This window comes from Delphinus delphis, chromosome 9 (genome assembly GCF_949987515.2).
Source record: "Delphinus delphis chromosome 9, mDelDel1.2, whole genome shotgun sequence".
Taxonomy (NCBI): domain Eukaryota; kingdom Metazoa; phylum Chordata; class Mammalia; order Artiodactyla; family Delphinidae; genus Delphinus; species Delphinus delphis.
In genome coordinates, this window is record NC_082691.1 from 84565286 (window position 1) to 84589477 (window position 24192).

The 24192-nt window shown below is 43.0% G+C and overlaps 2 protein-coding genes across 3 annotated transcripts in view; both read left to right on the forward strand.

Moving 5' to 3' along the window:
• The window catches only part of STRIP2 (striatin interacting protein 2), a 42180-nt gene extending 33302 nt beyond the window's left edge, over window positions 1-8878 (forward strand). Inside the window, exons 19-21 of the mRNA XM_060019995.1 lie at window positions 2482-2586; window positions 3468-3672; window positions 6197-8878. Of these exons, the coding sequence (XP_059875978.1) occupies window positions 2482-2586; window positions 3468-3672; window positions 6197-6447 (561 nt within the window). The 3' untranslated portion in view covers window positions 6448-8878. The remainder of the gene's footprint in view (window positions 1-2481; window positions 2587-3467; window positions 3673-6196) is intronic.
• On the forward strand, window positions 3636-21715 carry SMKR1 (small lysine rich protein 1). 2 transcript variants are annotated; one of them, XM_060019996.1, is made up of 2 exons: window positions 3636-3672; window positions 21119-21715. In XM_060019996.1, exons 1-2 carry the CDS (start codon window positions 3649-3651, stop codon window positions 21311-21313), a joined length of 219 nt encoding a protein of 72 aa, XP_059875979.1. In that variant the 5' UTR covers window positions 3636-3648; the 3' UTR covers window positions 21314-21715. The 2 variants fall into 2 exon arrangements, with proteins under 2 accessions (XP_059875979.1, XP_059875980.1); XM_060019997.1 differs by lacking the exon at window positions 3636-3672 and adding an exon at window positions 15125-15479.
• Window positions 21716-24192: the final 2477 nt, after the last annotated feature.

The window sequence follows — 24192 nt, forward strand, 5'->3', positions numbered from 1 at the left end:
GTATGATTTATATTCAGAAATACCTATAAAAATATGTTCATATCACTTAAATTTATATACCTGATCCTTTCATCTATCTTTATTAGTTTTTATAACTTCCTAATCCAGATATTTACAGATATTCCAGAAGATTTTTGTTATTGTTTTTATTTTTGTTTTCTTTTTGTTCAGGTATTAAGGTCTCTAGCATTCCTTTTAGGCATTATTTAACCAGTGATTTGTGACCTCCTTAAATAAAAGTCTTTGTTTTGACATTCACCATCACTATTTAAAAGCAATATCACCATTAGCATTATTGTTTCTCTATCCTAGACAAAATGTGAACATATCATAAGGTATACATCCATTTTCCATGAGGTATTTATACAGAGGAAGAACCATGGATAAATGGTTTTTTTGCATTTTATCGATTTTCCTGGTTGTCACCCTTTCTGTAATGGGGTGATTTTTTAAACTCACATGCCCAGGTCCCTCCCAGGGCACAAGTAGTTTGCTAAAGCTCCCCAAATGGCTCTGAAATTTTCTTTTCTCCTTCCTCCATATGTCCTCACATCACTTTTGAGAATCATAACTCTTATGATACCTAGATCTGGGTCCTTAACCTAGCAGTAACTTAATCAGAAGATGAACAGTAAATAAAGACAAAGTGTTAGAATTCAGTAAATACTGGAAATCTATGTTCAAGCCCTGGTTGGGGCACTTACCATGTGACCTTGGCCAGACCACCTTCCTCTTTCTGGGCCTCAGGTTTTGCTTCTATGGATAACAGCATTGGACTAGAACAGCTAAGTCTCTTCCAGTGCTCAGATTCTAACCAATCTGATTTCCTCAGTACAAAAGGAAGAAACACTCTGTTCTTCCTTCCCACAGTCGTCTGAGTTAATTATCCACTTAATTGTCTTAAGCCTGTTTTTTTTAATATATTTTTTTTCTTTTCTTTTTTTCTTTCTTTGGATACTTAGCAGTATCCAAAGCAAGACCTTTACTCACTTTCAACCAGCTAAAATTAAAAAAGAATTGCCCTGGGGCTTCCCTGGTGGCGCAGTGGTTGAGAGTCCGCCTGCCAATGCAGGGGACGCGGGTTCGTGCCCCGGTCCGGGAAGATCCCACATGCCGCGGAGCGACTGGGCCCGTGGGCCTTGGCTGCTGGGCCTGCGCGTCCAGAGCCTGTGCTCTGCAACGGGAGAGGCCGCAGCAGTGAGAGGCCCGCGTACTGCAAAAAAAAAAAAAAAAAGAAAAAACAGCTTTCCTGGGACTAGTTCTAAACACAATATTGAACATTTGCTAGAGGAAGAAGAACATTATTATTTTTGGCCGTGCCACACGGCTTGTGAAATCTTAGTTCCCTGACCAGGGATCGAACTTGGGCCCCTGCAGTGAAAGTGGTGAGTCCTAAGTGCTGGGCCACCAGGGAATTCGCAGGAGAACATTATTTCTAAACAATATTTCTGAAAAGTTTCCCTGCACCTTTTTGATCCTCAGTCTTATTTCTTTCTTAGGAGAGGCTAATATTCTCAAAAGTCTTGGCTGTTCATTCCACAGTTGATGTATGTCTGCCTTGCTTGCTTCAAATTAATTTGGGAGAGGAGGGGGTAATCTTCCACTCACCAGTAAGCAGTTCACTTCTACACATCTCCCACTCCTACATTCTCTCACATTGTAGACGTGAGAAATTTCCAAGATGTTAGTTTGACCACCAAGTGTGTTAATTGATTTATATAGCTTCTGACACCAGTATATAGGTGCAAGCCCCAAAGCCCAGACTCTTATTTTTGTCCCTGAAAGATGTTTCTATGAGTAGTTACCTGTTTCTGATCTGACATCCATCTGTTATCTCTGGTTGGGTGCTCACAAGCTATCAAGAAACATTCAAGAGAAACACCTGGTTCCAATAAGCCATCTGCCGTTTTTCCTTCCATGCTAGAGAATGAAGCAGTTTACTGCAGTATGGTTTGATAAAGGAGGGTGGAGGTTGATTTTTTCAAGAATTAATTGTAATGAATATCAGATCCATACAATATATAGGATTGGCCAAAAAGTTCGTTCGGGTTTTTCTGTAACTTACAAAACCCGGACGAAATTTTTGGCCAACCCAATAGTTTGAAATCTACCAGAATAACTCTTAGCAATTATAAACATAGCTTACTTAAGTGTAGAGTATATGGGGGCAAAATTCTATCATCTCTTTTCTGATGTTAAAGCAGAAAGCTACACAAGAAAGCTTGCTTAAATGAAGTTTCTATGTTCATGTACCATCTTTCTAGCCAGTACTTGCTCTAGGTACAGAGTCTTCCAGGATTGGCAGCTGTGTGTTTTCAGTTGAAGAATATTGCATGCCTGACTGTGTGAAGAGCGGGATGGAAAGGAGGTAGCATTTCATATGGAAGGCCTCACCTAAACTGACCAACAGTGACTTCCATACTTCTGTGGGAAGGAATGCCTTATAGGTGTTGAGATAATGATGAGCATGCCTTATTACAGGAAGCTGGAGACAACAACCAGTTCTGCTGGAGGAACCTCTTTTCCTGCATCAACCTTCTGAGGCTGCTCAATAAACTGACCAAATGGAAGCATTCCAGAACCATGGTGAGTGGAGCTTCAGATCATGGTGTCCACCTAATTGGGTTTTTTTTATCTTTAGTAAATATGGACTTCTCGCTTTGCGAGCTTTATAGATAGACACTGAACGCTCCATAAGACTTAGCACCTCCTAATTCTGGTTACTTATTCTATGATAATTATTTACCGGTCCATTTCTTTTCAGGGAGCTGAATATGGACCCTCCCTCAGGGCAGCTCTGGTAGGGAAGTTAGCATTGTATTTTGGATTATAGTCACGCATCTCAAATGATACAAGTCTAAGATTATTCACTGCAGCAGTTTTTGTAATCATGAAAGATTGGAAAAAACGTAAATGCTCATTAATACCAACTGGTTAAATTATTTATGTACATCCTTATAATAGAATATTAATACAATCATTAAAAAGAATGCGATGGTTCTGTACTGCTGTGGAATAATTTTCAAATATATTGTTAAATAAAAATCAAGGACCTGCTGTATAAAAAATAAAAATAAATAAATAAAATTCAAAAAAAATCAAGGTATGGAACAAGGTGAAAGGGTATGTAGTTGCTATCATTTTTGTTAATAAAAGTAACATACACATACATAGAATTATCTCCAGAGGATACACAGAAAACTGGTAACAGTGGAAAGGGGATGTGTGGCTGACAAAATTTTTTTGCACTTTGAATATTAGAAATTTTGAATTGTGAAATATAAATGGAGTGCTTCCTCTGTTCTTAAAGACTAAGTCTAAGTGGAGCTTGGACCATAGATTTTCCAAAGCTCCCCAGGGTAGTCTGAGGTTAGCCAGGTTTGGCTTAATTTTTCTGTGAGTTGGAAATTCCAAAGAAACTTTAGATCCATATCTTTCTTCATTCTTATCCCTCTTTAAATGGGCAGATGCTGGTAGTGTTTAAATCTGCTCCAATCTTAAAGCGGGCCCTCAAGGTCAAACAGGCCATGCTGCAACTTTATGTGCTGAAGCTGCTAAAAATACAGACCAAGTACCTCGGGCGCCAGTGGAGGAAAAGCAACATGAAAACCATGTCAGCCATTTATCAGAAAGTACGCCACCGCATGAATGATGACTGGGCTTATGGGAATGGTGAGTATTCTCAGAGCTTTTGACCTCTGGGAGTTGCCCAGGATTGAAACAAAACTAAACAGGCGTCTCTACTCTTTTGGTATGAATTGTTACATATTTTAGATGAGAAAATATATGATTATAGTCAGGTGCTATTACAACAAACGTTAAGGCGCTGCCTCAAATTCCAGCACGTACCCTGTCCCATGTAAACTATGAAAATCCATTTTATAGAACAAGTCAATTGAGGGATAATTACCCCTTTTCAAAACATTCCTTTAAGTGACAGGTTTCTCTGAGAGATTTTTTTTTTTAACATCTTTATTGGAGTATAATTGCTTTACAATGGTGTGTTCATTTCTGCTGTATAACAAAGTGAATCAGCTATATGTATACATCCCCATATCCCCTCCCTCTTGCATCTCCCTCCCACCCTCCCTATCCCACCCCTCTAGGTGGACACAAAGCACAGAGCTGATCTCCCTGTGCTATGTGGTTGCTTACCACTAACTATTTTACATTTGGTAGTGTATATATGTCCATGCCACTCTCTCACTTCGTCCCAGCTTACCCTTCCCCCTCCCCATGTCCTCAAGTCCATTCTCTACATCTGCGTATTTATTCCTGTCCTGCCCCTAGGTTCTTCAGAACCATTTATTTTCTTTTTTTAGATTCCATATATATGTGTTAGTATACGGTATTTGTTTTTCTCTTTCTAACTTATTTCACTGTGTATGACAGTCTCTCTGAGAGATTTTTAAAAATAAAATAACCTTTTATTATTACAAAGCAGTTAGAAAATACAAGGAAGCAAACACTTTACAATATTACCATATTTATGCCATATTTGAACCGTCCAAAGATTGCCACCAAAATCTTATTGTATGTTCATACAGATTTTTTCCTCTACATATACACATACATTTTATTTATTTATTTATTTATTATTATTATTATTTTTGGTTGCATTGGGTCTTCATGCTGCGCATGGGCTTCCTCTAGTTGTGGCAAGCGGGGGCTACTCTTCGTTGTGGTGTGTGGGCTTCTCATTGTGGTGGCTTCTCTTGTTGTGGACCACGGGCTATAGGCGCGTGAGCTTCAGTAGTTGTGGCATGTGGGCTCAGTAGTTGTGGTTCACAGGCTCTAGAGCACAGGCTCAGTAGTTGTGGCACACGGGCTTAGTTGCTCTGTGGCATGTTGGATCTTCCCAGACCAGGACTCGAACCTGTGTCCTCTGCATTGGCAGGCAGATTCTTAACCACTACGCCACCAGGGAGCCCTACATTTTATTTAAGTGAAAGCAAATTGTGTATGCTATTTTGTAATCTTCTCTTTTTTTTATTAATTTTAATTGGAGTATAGTTGCTTTACAGTGTTGTGTATAATTTTCTCTTTTTAGTTAACATTATTTCTACCTTTCTATATCAGTACATTTTCATTTTATCTAATAATCAAGTCCATGTTCAGAATTTCCCAGTTGCCCCAAAATATTCTTTAAAGCTATTCTTTTCCAAGTCATAATCCAACCCAGGACCACAAATTTCATCTGATTGTTATATCCTTTTACTTGTTTTGAATCTAGCAGGGTTCTTTTCCCCTGCCCATAACACTGACATAATTGAAGAACTAGGCCAGTTGTTCTGCAGAATATCCACCTTCTGGATTTGTCTGCTTGCTTCTTTTTTTTTTTTTTTTGGCTGCGTTGGGTCTTTGTTGCTGTGCGCGGGCTTGCTCTAGTTGTGGCTAGCGGGGGCTCCTCTTCGTTGCGGTGTGTGGGCTTCTCATTGTGGTGGCTTCTCTTGTTGCAGAGCATGGGCTCTAGGCGCGTGGGCTCAGTAGTTGTGGCACGTGGGCTCAGTAGTTGTGGTGCACGAGCTTAGTTGCTCTGCATGTGGGATCTTCCCGGGCCAGGGCTCGACCCCGTGTCCCCTGCATTGACAGGCGGATTCTTAACCACTGCACCACCAGGGAAGCCCCACCTCATAATCTTAACATAAGCTGCATATAGATTTTTTGTGTGCTGGAGGAGGTTCCATGGAATCAGGAAAGTCTTCAGTAACTGGTTCATTCTGGTTCTCCTTGTTGTGCCCCTTCCTGCCTCTTACCATTCCTTGAAAACTGTGATTTTGTTCAAGTGGGAAACTCCTATTCTTAAGGAAAGTTCAATAAAGGGAACCAAGTTGCTGTTTTGGAAAATATAATACATATAACTAGCAAGAAAGTGAAATAATGGAAAGGAAATACAATAAAAAGAAGTCTACCTCCCTCAGGGCCCTCATTTCCTTCTCAGCGGTAATCACTGTTAACCAGTTTCTAGACTCTTCCAAAGATAGTCTCTGCATATATAAGCATATGTATGTGGGCATGTGTATATTTTTTAAACCTGACTGGCAGCGTGTTATATACTTACTTTGTACATTGCTTTTTACAAAAAAGGAAATTCTGAGCAGTTGCATTGTTGGTATCCCATAGACCATGCTCTGTGCTAAGAGGAACAGTGTCCTGAGGTGTATACATCTTTTTCTTTCTAATCTTCCCAACACAGACATCGATGCCAGGCCGTGGGACTTCCAAGCAGAAGAATGCACCTTGAGGGCCAACATTGAGGCTTTTAACAGCCGCCGGTATGACAGACCCCAGGACTCTGAGTTTTCACCTGTGGATAACTGCCTGCAGAGTGTGCTGGGGCAGAGGTTGGATCTGCCTGAGGATTTCCACTACTCATATGAGCTCTGGCTGGAGAGAGAGGTTTTTTCACAGCCCATCTGTTGGGAGGAGCTGCTCCAGAATCACTGACTGAGCTCTTGTCAACAGGCATCTGATAGATGGGGGTTGGCTCCAATAAATGGTGCTCTGCCTACCCTGCCCACTCAGCCTTTGTTTCCAGCTCTAGGAGTGCTTGTCCAGGGTAGCAGTGACCCAGCCTTAGGGCATCCAGTGTAGTTCAGGACTATTATGGGAGCAGTTAGGCCTGGAGATATAATACAAGGCTGGGAGCCTGAGTGATAAAAAATTATCTAATTGCCCTGGGGTCATTTGTGTGCCCAGTTGCCCTTGAAATCTCCTGCTGGATCAGTCCTGGACAGGCTCTTTTGTGGGACTGCTCCCTGCTTTCGTCTTGCCTAGAACCACGCTAGCCTTTGCTGGCCCCAAAAGTGAGAATAAGTTTACTATGGCATTTGACTCATGGCATTCATCATAGGTAATGGGAAGTGCAGGTCATAAAATAGGGAGAACATTTCCTTCTTGCTCACCCTGGATTACCAGAGGTTTGGCAAACCCAACTTTGAAATTAAGTCTGTATTTTAAATTTAAAATTCTGACGCTCACCTCTTTCTAAAATCATTAGCTCTGAGATGATTTTTAGAGCAACTGCATCTTCTTTGTGAAGGATGATGATTTACTATTACCTAAATACTGCATGTTATAGAAAGGTATATTGTGTAGTGTTTTTCTTTATTAAGAGATCTATGTTCAGTGTGAAAAGTATTTCCTTGTGTACTCTGTATAGGGCATGGAGTGCTCTGCCACAACCAGTACAAAACAGTCAGGCCTCCTCTAAGGATGTTTCATGTTTTTCTGAAACTATTTCAGTCTTAAAATGACTTGAGTACATTGCAGAAAATTATTCTTTTCATCTAATTCATTTTTAAATGACAAGTTATCTACAGAAGGTTTTATTTATTGAGATGGCATGTCCATTTGTGCTTGTGATCGATTTATTTTTTTAATTGAATAGAACAGCGAGAGCATCACAGGTTACCATTTTTCTTTGTCTCCTATGTTGATAAATGATTTTTTTTCCCTTTTTACTGCTAACAGTTTCAAAGTGTCATGTGGGTATTTAGCAATACTGTTTCTACCTAGAAGTATTACACATTTCTTTGAAAATGTAAGGGTTGTTGTACCAACCTCTTTAAACTTCTCCCTTTTACAGCAGAATCACAGTCTTCCCAACCGAAACACGGTTTTTAGAAAAGTTTCTGATTCAATCAGGATCATCTTATTTCTCTTCCGTCCTCAGAATTATGGCATCTATACTTTCAAGCTTTTTTACTTTAAATGCCCCCACCCTGCAACATGGACACTACTGAATGTTTTTTATGATAGCACCAGGCCACTTTAATTGTGCCAGGATGTCTAGTCAAAATCAGCTTATTTACTCCATCCTTTGTCAACCACAGTCTCTTTTGAAGTCAGGATAGATTGCTAATGATTTCCAAAGGAACTATACCAAAATTCTGATTATAGCTTGAATTTCACCCCTTTGTGCTTTACGGGTAGCAGGATTTCTGTTTTTATGGTGAGGTCATGAAGAATGTAAGTATGTAATGGATGAAACTTAAAATAGTCTGTAAATTTTGTCTGAGTAGGACAGCAGTCCTCATTGCAATTAAAGTAATTTACTGAGTATATCATTACTGAACACTATTGAACCCTATTAACCTATGATTTTAATGTGATTTAAGTGAAAAGACAACTTTCAAGAAAAGAACAATTATCAGTCTATTTATTTTGAATAAATAGTATATAGTATTTAATTTAATCAAGAGCAGATAAGTTATCCTCTTAAAAATATGCACGTGGGCTTCCCTGGTGGCGCAGTGGTTGAGAGTCCGCCTGCTGATGCAGGGGACACAGGTTCATGCCCTGGTCCGGGAAGATCCCACATGCCGCAGAGCGGCTGGGCCCGTAAGCCATGGCCGCTGAGCCTGCGCGTCCGGAGCCTGTGCTCTGCAACAGAAGAGGCCACAACAGTGAGAGGCCCGTGTACCACAAAAAAAAAAAAAAAAAAAAAAAAAAGCACGTGAATTCTTTCCAAGGCATAGATGTATGCTAAACTTTAACATTTCATATTTTTTAATAAATCTTCTCTAAGGGAAATTCTCAGTGCAGATGGAAAAACTGAGGCACCAAAGATAAATGATTAGTTTCAAATTACATCATTTTTCTACTGACTTTCTGGGACTAGCATTCAGGTACTGATAGCCAGCCCCATATGTTACAGTAACTGATTTGAATCTCCCAATTTGAGAATACATGTGTGTGGTTAGGAATAAATCAGAGTAACCAACCTCCAATGGTGATTACTGTTACAACACAGAAGAACATTATTTGAGTGATTTATAAAGTAGAAGATTTTTATTTGTGAATATTTCAGTAAAGTTTGTGTTGATTGTTGATAACACTGTTTCTCTACTGAAGTACTTTAATAAAAAGAATTGTACTGGAGTTAGAAATTTGGTCTTTAACTTCTTCAACACAAGAGAATCAAGACATTAGATCTAGAAAGGAAGGGTATAATTAGAGAGATGAATATATAAAATCTTGCATTAGTATTCCCTGGGGCTAGGCTGATATAAACAACTGCAAAATCTCAGTGGCTTATGACAAACCTTTTTCTCTTGTTCTTGGTTCTGGCAAGCAGCTGCAGCTCTACTCAACTCAATTGACTTGCTAGATTAGCTCTGCTCTGTATGTTGTCTCATTCTGGCACTAGGCTGATGGAATAGCCCTTACCTGGGACATACTGTTCTCATAGTGAAGGGCAGGAGCAAAAGAGCAAACCGTACCACGAAAACACATTTAAAGCTCCTGCTTGGGGACTTCCCTGGTGGTCCAGTGGTTAAGAATCCATCTTGTAATGCAGGGGACTTGGGTTCGATCCCTGGTTGGGGAACTAAGATTCCACAATCTGCGGGGCAACTAAGCCGGCGTGCTGCAACTACAGAGCCCACACACTCTGGAGCCCGTGCACCGCAACTAAGACCTGACGCAGCCAATAAATAAATATTTTTTTAAAAAAGAAGAAATTCCAACTGAACAAACACTACTCACAGAATAATAAATAAATAAATAAAGCTCCTGCTTGGATGTGGCACAAGTTAGATTGCTCATAGTCCACTGGCAAAAAGCAGTTCACGTAGGTGAGCCTAACATTGGTCCAGAGAAGCATACTACCTATAGGGAGGCAAGTTGCATATGGGTAGACAGTGAGTCAGAGCAGCTTCCCAGGGAGCTCTTGAGATTGGTGGTGGGACTATCTGAGAGATTCCTTTTTTTTTTTTTTTTTTTGGCCACACTGCACAGCTTGCAGGATCTCAGTTCCCCCATCAGGGACTGAACCAGGCCAGGGCAGTGAAAACCCGGAACCCTAACCATTATGCCGCCAGGGAACTCCCTAGAGATTCTTCTTGAGAATATCAACAGCTTTCCAGTGAATATTTGAAAACACTCATTTCAGTGCTTTATGCTGATACTTGCAGTGTGGCTTTCTTGACCTTTCTTGCCCATAGATCCCCAGCTCTTCCACCTAACAATTATTAATCATTGTTATATAAAGACAAGTGTTTTGATGGTTTCTGTTTTTCCCCCAAGTAGTGGTAAGTTAGAATTCATTCCTCTAGTCCTTCTTGAGATGACCCATATTTACAATAAAACTAGCTGAGATTAAGAATGCACCTGTGGGGAAATTCCCTGGCTATCCAGTGGTTAGGACTCGGTGCTTTCACTGCCAGGGCCTGGGTTCAATCCCTGGTTGGGGAACTAAGACACCACAAGCTGTGCAGCACCGCCCCCCCACCAAAAAAAGTTCACCTGTGCTTTTGGAACAAAAATGACACTTGTTCATACAACAATCAAACTCACGACTTTGATCTCATTGGATGCTATAATTGATGAGCTCTGTAACCACCTAAATATCCTTAACTTTTTTTTCTAATTAATTTATTTTTTTTGGCTGCATAGGGTCTTTGTTGCGCACGGGCTTTCTCTAGTTGCGGTGAGCGGGGGCTACTCTTCATGGCGATGCAAGGGCTTCTCACTGCTGTGGCCTCTCCCGTTGCGGAGCACGGGCTCTAGGACCGTGGGCTTCAGTAGTTGTGGTGCGTGGGCTCAGTAGTTGTGGCTCGTGGACTCAGTAGTTGTGGCTCGTGGGCTCCAGAGTGCAGGCTCAGCGGCTGTGGCATGTGAGCTCAGTTGCTCCACGGCATGTGGGATCTTCCCGGACCAGGGCTCGAACCTGTGTCCCCTGCATTGGCAGGCAGATTCCCAACCACTGCGCCAACAGGGAAGCAATCTAAATATCTTTATCTTTTGCCATATTCACAGGTTTCAGGGATGAGGACATGGACATACCTTTTGGAGGGCCACCATTCAACCCACTAAAACTCATCAGACACTAACAAATAGCAATATTGATTCATTTACTCTTATCAGTATTAGAGGTTTAAGGCAAGACCCAGGGAAGTTATTTTTATCCAGAAAATACTTGCAGCTATTGATGTAGTCAAAGGAGATTCAAGTAAAGAAAGAGTTTTAGGCTTGGGTAGAGGATATGACATGAGGGAACATGTGTAAAACTGAAGAATACATTTATGTATTGGTATTTTTGTTAAGATACATGCAAAAAATTCAAATGATTTTCAAAGTACACAAAGAAAAATGTAATCTCCCAACCCAGATCTCTTGTCTCATTCCCCAGAAGTAATCACTGCCAATATTTTTTTCTATTTTTTATTCTTTCAGAAAATCCCCATGATAATACCCATCTCCTCCTCATTGACATTTTTTTTTTACAATTAGAAGCACAATGTACTGTTCTATTCTTGCTCTTATCATTTATCCTGGAGATCTATTTTTCTATATCAATGTTCTCTTCTATGACTATAAATTTAATATATCAAATAATTAAATCAGATAATTCTTCCCTAACACTGCTTTCAGACATTTTCTAGCTAGGAAGAAATGTTATACAAAAGGGTATAGATGGGAAGAATAGGGTGTGTGTGTGTGCGTCTGCATGTGTGTATGTTGTGGTGGTGGATGAGGTGAAGGGAGATTCACTCAGTTCTCATAGCAATAGGCCAAAGCAATCTGAAATGTAATTTCCTACAAGCAGTTTTTCTGGCCATTCAGACACCCCCAGATCCTGTAAATGGAATGAGATTGGGCCTGAGTGGGCTATGGGGAGATGTTCAGCCTATTTGCTCCTTCAGTAATTAGCCAGATTTAAATTTCAAAAAGGAAGAATTTAAAATTTTTACTTTTATAGAAAAGAAAATAAAGTCTTTCAAAGGAACTGCAAGAGTACAAAAGTCATCCCACCTCTGCTCAAACACCTTTGGTGACTGTGACTTTCTTACTAAATAAGATAGCGCCATCTGTCCCCTTGCCTCCAAATGGAAACACTACTTTGAACATTCTGTAACTTTTTGTTCAAATGCTTAATGGAGCTGTCAGGACAAAGATTCTCCATGTGGATGCCTGTGAAAATATGTCTTTGCTGGAAGATGTGAGATGTTTTACCCAGAAAGGCCGTGCAGCATAAGGGCTCAGATTGACAGTGCTGGACCCAACTTGGTGAGTTATTATACCCAGGCTCTGCCTCCATTAGCTGTGTGATAACTGACTAGTTATTTCATCTCTCTATGTCTCAGATTCCCCATCCATAAATGGGGATAATAACACTACCTACTTTCTAGAGTTGTAAGGATTAAATGTGTCAATATAATAGTGCTTAGAATAATGCTTGTTAAACATGAGTGTTCAAAAATTGCTGGTTATTTCCACCTCATTCCCCTCCCTATTAAAGAATCCCCCAGCAAGAATAATAAATAGCATTTAAATTCTCTAGCTCAGGGATCAGCAAACTATAGCCCATGGGCCAAAACTGGCCCACCAACATTTTTATACAGCCTGTGAGCTAAGAATGGTTTTTTATCACATTCTTAAATGGTTGAGGGGAAAAATCCATAGACAAAAAATACTTTATGACACATGAAAATTCTATGAAATTCAAATTTTAGTTTCCATAATAGTTTTATTGCAATACAGCCACACTCATTTGTTTACATGTTGTCTATAAAATGCTTTCATTCTACATCAGCAGAGTTGAGTAGTTGGAAAAAAGAGGACATGAGAACTGAAAAGCCTAAAATATTTACTGAGTTTGCCAACCCCTGCTCTAGATAGTTTCCTGAGTCTGCCCCGCCTGGTCTTACTGTACCCCAAGGTTCTCACTGCTGGGACCCTAGTAACTGACCAGAGATTATCTACAAAGAACATTTTATTTTTTCTGTAACCTCCTCTTCAAAATGAGGGCTATACTGGGTGAAGTGAACAGTGCTATACTGTTGAACTTAATGAGATAAAAAGAAAAAGAGAAGGAAGGGAAGGAGGAAGGGAGGGAGGAAGAGCGACCACCAGAGTAGAGAGGAATAAATAGGAATTTTTAAATGTAACTTCTAACAAAGATAGTGATAGAATATTCTAAGTTTGAATATTCTAAGAATGTGCACTTTAATTCTGGTAATTTATTTTTAAAGAACAGCACAGTTAATGTTACTATTTATAAAGAAGACATAAGGATGTGTACTCATAAACATAAAATTAACTAGTACTTTTCCAATGTGAGTTTGAATAGTTATCTAAATTTAACATCATCTTCCAATTTATACAGGAAGATTTTTTCGGTTCTTGTAGAATAAACGGATCTTAAGTGCTAAACATAAAGAGATTCTTAAGTGGACTGGTGTTTAAGAAAAATGCTTATGTTGTCAATGACATTTTCCTTTGATTCTAACAGTAACCTGCGTTCTTTGTTATAAGGAAGTCAGCCTTTCAGCCCCACCCCCCAGCAGCCCTCCTCACCTCCCTTCAGGTCAATGCTAGGGCTTTCTCCAGTGCAAAGGCTGAAGACCCATTTGGTCAATGGAAGATGGTGCTGCCATTGAAGTTGTACCAATTGTCACTAGACCGTTCATTTTATGTTTCACCTGTCCACTGACAAATCGTGCTTTCTTGTGCTTTCTGTCTTTTTTTTCAGACCTCCAATCTGGAACTCAGGAAAAGCAGGACTAGAACAGATTTGGGAGTGAGCCCGATAGGGGTTAACCTGAGAGAGTTGTGATGACCCAAAGAAGTGTACACAGGGAGTGTGAGCCACCCCTACCCAGGGAGTAAGGCGCCAGCAGAGGAGAAAGCACAGGCAGAAGGCAGGAGAATTTGCCATATCAAGGGCCTATGTATTCAAAAAAACTACCAGACAAAAGTCATTGGAACTTGGGTTTGCTTTGTTGATGATTAGAGAAAGCAAATGCATGAGAACCTGGTACATAAACACTCCCCTTTGGAAGTGAGGTCATCAATCAAAAGAAGGAAAACAAAAAAACACCTTACCCTTGGTTGCAGAGCCTTTCAGGACCCCATCCCTGCTTCTGGGTCCAGTCTCCTCCTCCTGCCCTGGGCCTGCAATGTCCTGTCCCCTGACCTTGGCATAGCTGACTCCTCCTTATCACCCAAATCTCAGTTAAACCTCAGAGAGACCTTCCCCATTCACCAGTTTAAAAGAGTAGTCAGCTATCATCGTATCAATTTAATACACCCAATGTAATACATCCTGTTGCACCTATCATCTTTAATGTCTGCCACGTCCCCCATTTGACATCCCCACCAAAAAAAAACTTTTCTGTGTTCGGGGCTGAATTCCCAGGGCCCAAAACTGAGTGTCAGGCACATGATAGATGCCTAATAACTTGAATAAAAAGAAATGAGTCATTAAAATGAATGAGGGTCCAGCTCCTAAACTGTATATTCTCCTGCGGGGAGGAGGATGTCAGGATGAACTCAAGGTTGGAAGCATAACTGAATCTACTGTATCCTTGCGTAATCCCACGACGGGTATGAGAACTTTTTTCAGGCGCCTTTAAAAAATATTTTGTAGGGTTTCCCTGGTGGCGCAGTGGTTGAGAGGATATCCCCTGCCGAAGCAGGGGATACGGGTTCGTGCCCTGGGCCGGGAAGATCCCAGTATGCGGCGGAGCGGCTGGGCCCGTGAGCCATGGCCACTGAGCCTGCGCGTTTGGAGCCTGTGTTCCGCAACGGGAGACGCCACAACAGTGAGAGGCCCGCGTACCGCAAAACAAAACAAAACAAAACATTTTGTAATGTTTGTATTATTACAGGCTCTTTTACAAACATTTCCCCATGTTATTTTCATTTCAATCCTCAAAGGCTTTATCTCATTTTCCAAAAACGGTCATGGAGTCTTCGATAACTTCTCCAACGTCAGCCAGTGAGTGACCTAGCTCTCACGCACAGCCGAGTCCGCCCACTCCAAGGTCAGTACGGTACACGCGTAGCATCGCCCGCCCGGCCGGCTTTGGCCGGGAGCTCGCCTGCGCCCTCCTCGGTCGCCCAAAGCCAGCCTCCCCCGCGCGGAGCCCGGGTTCCGGGCGTTCGCAACCTTAGCCGCAGTCGTGCGAGGTGAAATGGCCCAGCCAGGGCGGCGCGGCCAGCAGGGGACGGCGGCCGCTCTCACAAAGGCGATTGCGGGCGGGCTGGGCGGGCCGGGCTCAGTCCAACGGCTGGGCGCCAGGCCCCGGTGTCCTGGCAACAGGTAAACACTGAGCGGCCCCGCCCCCGCGGCGCGCGCCGCGCGGCGTGTTGCTCACCGCCCGCCGGGACCCGCGAGCCCGGCGCCTCAGCCCGCGAGGTGCGCTCGTCAGAGACGCGCAGCCCGCAACTCGTTGCGGTGGGTGTCCCAGCGTGTAGTGGCGGCGGCCGAGTGGCTGACTGCCGCCTCACCCCGCCGGGCTCCCCTGAGCGCCTCGGCCTCCTGGCGCCGCGCCGCGGGAGCGGGCTCCTGAGAAGCGTGGCAAGGTCCCGGGTCTGCGGCCGTTCGGGGGCGAGAGCGGAGGTGGCAGTCCGGTGAGCCGCAGGAATGGGCGCGGGGGCGCCGACCGCAAGCGACGCGGAGAACTGGGGTCTCTTTCAGGATTAGGAATCTATGCCACACTCACCTGCTCAACTGAGAAAGCATTACCATGGTAATACACGTCTTATTTAAGTGTAAGAGGTTCCCAGGCTCTTGTTAAATTAGTTTAATACCGTTTGCCTCGTAGAGGCACGCTTTACTAAGATTTGCCCGCGCCAAAAGATTGGTGCCTTTATCTCCTCGCGTTGGTGGTGGTGTCCAGTCCAGTGATCTGAACGCTTTGGGTCAAGATGAGGTGGGAGAGGGGTTTGCTAGGTGGTCTGCGCCCACCCAAAGGGATGGCAACCGCAGAATCAGGCTGAGCCCTTTGTGTGTGTGTGTGTGTGTGTGTGTGTGAGAGAGAGAGAGAGAGAGCGAGAGAGGGAGAGAGAGAGAGAAAGTTGGTTGGTTGGTTGGTTGCAGTCCCTTGGTTCTGTTGAGCAATTTTCACACCCAGAAAATAAATGCCCAGGGCGCCAGTATGTGCCAACGGCGACTTGCCAGGCATCTAGCTTCTGCTGCCCCCGCTAGGGTCCCAGGTGGGATTCCTCTCGGTGGATTACGGAATTAGAAAATAAGCCTTGGTGGGACTCAGAGTGCCCGCTGTAGAGAGTGATTCTTCCTTCCAACCTCAGTTTGAGGAAAGGCTTTGGAAGGAGACCTTTTGTGCAGGGAGTTCTTGGGTTTCTGCCCAGGAAATCTTGCAACATCCTTACTTCCATCTGAACCCCAAGTTCGTTGGCTGACAGAGCTACATCTTAAACCAAACCCCACTGACGCCAAACCTTCATTTCCAACTTCCTGCTGGATCTCTCCATCAGAGAGCCTTTTCAAACTGTGTTCAAAATCCAGCTCTTTTAACCACTACCATCTCTGCATTTCCCAATGGCACGTTCATCCTCCTGGCCGCAAACTCGAAAGCATTCCTGTTCCCGAGTCCTCACCAGTCTCTTGTGACCTGCCTGCCACTGTTGGTCAGGCCCTCCTTACTACCACCTACCTGGTTCTGGCAGTAGCCCCCTATCACTGTTCAGGGGCTGTCCATCTCCCCTGTTCTTCCCTGCCAGTTTGATCAACCCATGATTGCTGTGACCAGGTCCTCAGGGACTTCCACTGTCTGCTGAACTAGGCACTGCTCTGCTTGAGCTTGGCGCTGGGAGCCCTTGGTAAGGGGGCCTCAACCACTTGAGCTTTATCTACCATATTATCTTCTCTGCTTTAAAAAACAAAAACAAAACCACATCCCACATAGACCTACATTCTTCTGGAAGTCTTCTGCAGCTTCCCCACCTCGAATGATCAATCTACTTAAAGACGGACCCACCTCTGAAGTACCTCCTGCTCCCCTGTTGCTTCCTAAGCATCCGTAGCCTCCTGCACCTCACTTACTGTGCTTTGCCTGTTTCTTGGAAAGTCTTAATCCTCACCCCCATTAGACTGTAGTATAGAAATGTGTTTGGTAAACCTGTGTTTCTTCCCAGTGTGTTGCATGTAAAAGCACTAAATAAATAGCTCTTGATTTAAATTGAGAGCTATTCCCTGGTTACTTCACATGGTTGACACTGCCATTTTCTTTCAGAGGCCAGGAAACTGAAGCAGAATGGTTTAATAAGTAAAGCCATTTAAGCTGATGGCTTCTCACTGCTCCTTGGATAAAGGTCAAACCTTAGCTTGCGAGGCCTACAGGCCACAGCTGTACGCTGCCTACTTTTCCAGCCTCAACTCCTCTCACTGCCCCCATGGTTGTTGCTTACAGGCCAGTCACATTGACCTTTTTTTTTTTTTTGGTCCTTTTGACTTGAAAGGTTGTTTGCTCTGCCTGGGAATTCCCTACTCCTCAGCCCACAGGCCATTCTTCAGGAATCCTTCTTCCTTCATGTCCCAGACGAGGGTCACTCCCTGCCCATCCCATGTCATCATAATGCCATGTACCCTGGGCTTCCTTCACAGCATAGTTGGTGACTAAATGTGTTTGTGATTTTCCCCCTCACTGGACTGTAAGTTTCTTGAGGGCGGGAGCCCAGATCTGCTTTTCTCTCCATCTAACATGAGACCTCATGCACAGGAAGTATTTGTTAAAAATTTGTTAAATGAATGAAGGAGGCATCTTAAAATCCAGAGAAGGAGAAATCTACATTTGCTTTCCCTGAGTTGCATTTTATTCACTCAGCATATTTTATTCATCCCTACAATATGCCAGACATTGTTCTAGGTCCTGAAAGTTCAATGAACTCATAGACAAAACCTCTGGTTAGGGAAACATACAATAAATACACAAACAAAAAAATATTATTAAATAGTGAATGCTTAGGGTAAGGAGATAGAAAGTGACACTGCTGGGAAGGGTTTTTTTGTTTTGTTTTAAATTTATTTTATTTATTTATTTTTGGCTGCGTTGGGTCTTTGTTGCTGCGCGTGGGCTTTCTCTAGTTGCGGTGAGCGGGGGCTACTCTTCGTTGCGGTGCGCGGGCTTCTCATTGCGGTGGCTTCTCTTGTTGTGGAGCACGGGCTCTAGGCGCACAGGCTTCAGTAGTTGTGGCGCACGGGCTTGGTTGCTCTGTGGCATGTGGGATCTTCCCAGACCAGGGCTTGAACCCGTGTCCCTGCATTGGCAGGCAGATTCTTAACCACTGCGCCACCAGGGAAGCCCTGGGAGGGTTTTTAAGAGACCATCTGTACCTCCTCCCCCTTTGCCTGGGACAGTGCCAGTTAATGTTTGTTGAAGTGCCTTGTTTTGGGCAATAAATTCTATGGTCACCCTAATTATAGATAGAATAGAGGCATGATGTCTGGAAGGTTTTTCTGAAGAGGTGGTTTTTGAGCAGAGGCTAGCACAAAGGTAAGAAACAAATTATGCTCTCTGTGAAGATCTGCAGGAAGAGGAGGGATCAGGGAAGAGCTTGGGGAGTTTGGGAACTAGAAAGAAGGAATGGTCTTCATTAAGGAGTTTGGAGAGTTTTAAGTCAGGAGCTCTGTGTTCTGCGCCCAGGAATAGTCAAGAGCTATGGAGTTGTGTTCAACCAACCAACCAGCTCAGAAACTGAAAACTTTCACTCCCTTACAAAAATTTCCTAACAGACTTATTGAGGTATAATTGATGTACAATAGATTGTGCATATTTAAAATGTACAGTTTCAGCTTGGCATAGGCATACACTCATTAAGCCATCACCCACATTCAAGACTTATGATTTGCAGATATTTTCTCCCAATCTGTGGCTTTGTCTACCATTCTTCTAACTATATCTTTTGAAGAGCACAAGTTTTAATTTTGATGTTGAATTCAATTTGTTCTTTCACAGACATCAATTTGGATATCATACCCAGGAAATCTTTGCCTAACCCAAGGTCACAAAGGTTTTTTTCTATATTTTCTTCTATAAGTTTTATCGTTTTGGGTTTTATATTTAGGTCTATGAGCCATTTGAGTTAATTTTTGCATATGGTGCAAATATGGATTGAAGTTCATTTTTTTGCAAATGGTTATTCATTGTTCCAGCACCATTTATTGAAAAGATTATCCTTGTTCTGCTGAATTGCTTTGGCGCTTCTGTTGAAAATCAGTTGAATCAATTGTTTGTGTATGTGTTGATCTATTTCTGGACACTTTATTCTATTAATCTTAATACCAATACCATACTGTCTGCATCCTGAAGCTTTATAATAACTCTAGAAATAAGGTAGTATTAGTCCTTCAAATTTGTTCTTTTTCAGAGTTCTTTGCATTTCCATATGAATTTTAGAATCATCTACAAAAAGAAGAGAACTTTGAATAAAAATGTCAAACTTTGGTGTGGATCTTAGTTCTCAAACCGTTTTAGAGATTAAAACACACACATTATTGGGGGCAGTTATTCCAGGTCAAGCGTGTTTGACATGCAAAAAAGTATAAAATCAGAAAGGAAGCCAAGACTCAAAATCTTTAAGAGCTTATGGCAGTGCACATCCCACACCCCAAGGTGATGCTTTATCAGGAGATGCAGTTATCATATGGGACTCCATATTGTTTCTCTTCATTTGGATTTCCTCACAGAAGCTGGGCCACTGTGTTGCAAGATATATCTCATCTTCATTTCTGGGTTTTGAATCTAGGAGTGTCCTCCATTTCATTTCACAAAATGTATTTTAGTGTTTTTAACACATTGGCTATGTTTCTCTTTGTTTAACTTGGGACATTTTTTAAGTGAGATGCTATGAACAGGACATCTATTTTACACAAACATTTAGCCCTTGCAGGCATTCTTGATAACTTATACACTCCTCCTCTCCCTTGCCTAGAAGAGACACTTTTTCAATAATGCATTCCCATCATTTATTTTCTGTATGGGTGGGTCATAGGACATAGAGAATTCCATTCAGCTTTGTGCAGCTCTAGCAAAACCTTGGAGATAGTTTATTCCCCGGTTAGGATGGTAGCCATTCCTTTGCCGGGAGGGCATTAACCTGGCAGTGTGCTTGTGGCCAGAGCACAACCCCTGAGCCTGGTGGATGCTGGTTTGCACTGGGACCTTGCAGAGCCTCTGCATTTCCATTTTTAAGACGGAAATGATACCTCCCTCCCTTGAAACACAGCTCTGAGGATTAGCAGTGATAAAGGTGATGGCAACATCCTTCACTGAGTGCTTTCTTTGTGTCAGACACGGGGTAAGTGCCTTATGTTCGTGCCTCACTTAATCCTCGTGACTGTTTAATGAGGTAGAGACTATGGCATAACAAATGCCAAAAGATGTATTTGATCCTAATTATCTGTTTTAATTTAATTTTTATTAGGAAAATTTCCAAACATGCACAAAAATAGAATACTAAAATGAATCCCTATATAGCCATATCTCAGATTCAGAAATTATAAGCATTTTGCCACATTTGCTTCACCTATACTTTATTTGGGGGGGGAGGGGGATGAGGAAGGTGCAGTATTTTAAAGCAAATCTCAGGCCTTCTTTCATTTCATGCCTACAGATTTTAGTGTGCATCTCTGAAATGTGGGAACATTTTCTTCCATGACCCAATGCCATTGTCAGACCTAATAGAATTAACAATTACTCGATATTGTCAAATGTCCTCAATTGCCTAAAAAAATGTCTTTTCATTGCTTGTTTGTTCTAATCAAAATGCAGGGTCCACACATTAGTTGCATTAGGTTGGGTCTTTTTTTTTTTAGTGTTCTTGGCGGCAGGGGGTGGTTAGTTTTTGTTTTGTTTTGTTTTTGAAAGAAAGGAAACAGGAGAATGCTGCTTCTCTGCTAAAAGAGTGTCTTCTCTGGGGAGGTGTGTGAGAGTTGGGGAGCTATGATCCATGAGAATTACCCTTGGCACCAGCCTTCCCTTCCCCATACACTCATTCCCCTCGGAGCTCTCTGTCCCTTCGCCTTCTCTCCTCGCCCTGGGTCACCTCGTTATAGTTCACCCTCTCATTGAATGACACAGCCCACAATATCTAGGTGTTGAGTCATACCTCAGTTTCTCCGCCTTGCTCTCCCAGTCTCTGGGCGCTTGAATCAGGTTGGATCTCTTTTAAACTGGGGGTCTTAAAAGGCATTTGTTGAATCAGACTGCATATGACTTCTCTTCCCACTTCAAGTTTTTGTTGTTATCACAGTTTTTTTCCTTTTAGGAATTTTTTTTCTTAAGTTCGGTAGGAAATGTTGAAAATTATATAATGTCAATGTTATAAAAGCTAATTTTCGCCCCGTATATATACCTGTCTTTGAAAGCCAGGTAAAGGGAAAAGAAAAGGCCGAAGCCAGCCCCGTGGGAAAAAGCAGAAGAAACCGGAAGTGGACATCCTCAGCCCCGCCGCGATGCTGAACCTCTACTACATTGCCCACAACGTCGCTGGCTGCCTGCACCTGCGCGGCTTCCGCTGGCCAGGCGCTACCAAGTCAAAGAAGGGGAAAAACAAGACTTAAGCCAGACCGTTTCCCAGCTTCTCTCTACTACAGAGGACAGAACTTGGGGAAGAGAAATCAGGATAATACCACTGTTGCAAGCAAAACAGACTTTACTGAAGACAATTTGAGATGCAAGCTAAGTGTGCTTTTCAGTGGTAGTTAATGCTAAATGCATTTTACTTCCTCAGCTAAACCCGGGTATGGTGAGCCACTTTGGTTTTTTAGAAGAGGGGAAAAAAAAATCCAAGTAATTCCCACACGGTGATGGAATTGATAGGACTTTAAAAAATTATTATAAGTCTGGGTCAGAATTAAACCTCGCTCTCCAAAGGCAGTTCTAGCTTGCATGAGTTGTTTTCTTTTACCAAAGGGGGTCTGTTATTTAGAGAAGACATGGCAAAAAGCACAGAATTTGCTTATGTGTCCCTCTTTTGGGCACAGTTTCCTTTCGTCATCTTTTTCTGGAAAAATAATAAATATTTTGTTTCTATAATTTTCTTCTCAGAGGTCTGACTCTTGTCTGATTCGAATTAGCCACAGACAGTGGTAGAGACCAGGGTTGTCAGTCCTGCTCTGAACCTGCTAGTGTGCAGGAACAGCGGCTCAAATGAGCTGATAGCGTCAGTGGTTGGAGCACAGGGAGAAGGGGACCAGTCAGCACTGGTCCCTCTCTCCTTTCTCTTTCACCCGACTCTTCTTTGTCTTTTTCTACACACTTACATCTTCCCACCTTCTGCAGACTTTCTTTTAAACTTGGCTGACTCTGAGTTTTGGATTTGGTGCTAGAAATGTGCCTTGGGCATTCTTTTTATTTTTTTAATAAATTTATTTATTTTATTTTATTTATTTTTGGCTGCATTGGGTCTTCGTTGCTACGCGCGGGCTTTCTCTAGTTGCGGCGAGCGGGGGCTACTCTTCATTGCTGTGTGCGGGCTTCTCATTGTGGTGGCTTCTCTTGTTGTGGAGCATGGGCTCCAGGCGCACAGGCTTCAGTAGTTGTGGCACGCGGCCTCAGTAGTTGTGGCACACAGGCTTAGTTGCTCCGCGGCCTGTGGGATCCTCCCAGACCAGGGCTTGAACCTGTGTCCCCTGCATTGGCAGGCAGGTTCTTAACCACTGTGCCACCAGGGAAGCCTGCCTTGGGCATTCTGCTGATGATATTCTGGGATCTCCCCAGCCGGTGTGGAGACACTTAAAAGAGAAAACTGCAGTTGGTTCTGCTCAGCCCCAAATGTGAAACTTGGAAGGAAAGGCATTTTTAAGTGTAAGCACCATCTCTAAATCACATAGCCTCCCATCCCTGCCTCCTGCTCTGTCTTCCTGGCACATCTTGCCACCTCCCCTGGCGCTGACACCTGCGCTGTTGTCTCCATTCACAATTCTGAGCTTGAAGCTGATTCCTCTAGGCAGCACCAGTCCAGAGACGATCTAGTTTGTTTGAATTACTTATAACAATGTCACAGGCTGCCTTGTGAGGATCTCAAACGTTCATGAAGCTTGCTAAGGAAGTCTATAACCCAGGACTCAGGATTTTATAAATATCAGAGAAAAAAGGCAATCCCGTGAATCTTTGTGCCAGAGAAGTGAGGTGCTCAGAACCCACATGAGTTTGCTGGGGATGACACTTGTCTAGCTGTACCATCTGTGCGGAGTGAATGTGAGCCCTTGGCTGGTTGCCAGAGGAGCCCTGGCTCAGCTCAGGTGAAACTTGGTCCTCCTCTTAACCTGAAGGGATCTTTTCTGTTCTGTCTACAGACCTGGGAAACAGGGCCACCTTCCCACTCTGCTGAGATTGCTGGGCTGGATCCGAGCAGTTTCTGTTTGTGGACACACCAACTCTAGTCCAGTCCTTCTCAAACCTGGGTGTGCACCGTGGTCACATGAGGACTCCTGAAAGCGCAGATTGCTGGGCCCTACCCAGTAGGAAGAGCAGGGTTCAAGAATTTGTGTTTCCGGTAAACTCCCACGTTGCGCTGCTGCTGGACCAGACCCTTGGAGATACTGCTCTAGTTCATGCTGCCGCACCAGATGCTGAAAGACTTGACACACCAGATGCTGAAAGACTTGATGAATCTCTGAACGTGTAGGATGTCTAAGGCCCTCCTCTGCCTCACCTGGCTGGGTTCAGGAGCTCGTGTCTGAGCAGTTGTGTTTATGGGAACGTTGGGGAAGTGGCATGTGCATTGCTGCCTTCTGATCTTGTCCACAGCAGGATAACATCGCTGAGGGGAGGACAGACATGCCAGTCAGCAGACTTCTACAGGCTTAGGAGATCATCTGGAGGTAGCAATGCCTTCTTCTTTTGAGATGGTTAAATGATGAGCAGAAAGGACTGTAAGCATTGGAATAGAAGAAGTACTGACCTGATTGGATGGGGCGCTGTGCACTCGGGGTCTCCACCCAGGTTTTAGCAGAGTGGCTAAAGGCTATTTAGTATTGTCCTCATTGCAACGCTGGGGTTCTGAGAAGCTGTTAGGAAGTTTGAATTAAATAACTATGGTGGTGGTATAGTGAGTGTATATGACATGAACTGTCACACGCAAGCCATATAAAAGTTGTGGTGGCACATTTTACTTCGAGAGAAATTCAATTTTTTGGTGAAATATTCCATTTAAAACTTTCTTCAACAAAATTATCTCATTTTAACAATTTATTGAGTATCTCCTATGCTTGGCATTAGGAGGATAAGACAGGGTTCCTGCCCTTCAGGTGCTCCCAGCCTGGTGAAGGGGGCTGATGCCCAGGTTCCACTGTGACAGCAGCTACATTTCTATTTCAGCTTCGATAAAGCATCATACAGTTGATGAAGGTGATTAAGAGGAGGGTGGGACTGCCCTTCTAGGACACCTGGAGCGCCTCTGATGATAAAATAGGTCCTTGAACGCTGCTATTTTTAT

Bases quoted from the DNA above. Each gene is read 5' to 3' on its own strand.
- SMKR1 (XM_060019996.1), top strand. From the start codon at position 3,649: ATGATGACTGGGCTTATGGGAATG. The intron at 3,673-21,118 runs GTGAGTATTCTC...TGTCTTTGAAAG, and splicing joins TGACTGGGCTTATGGGAATG to CCAGGTAAAGGGAAAAGAAA.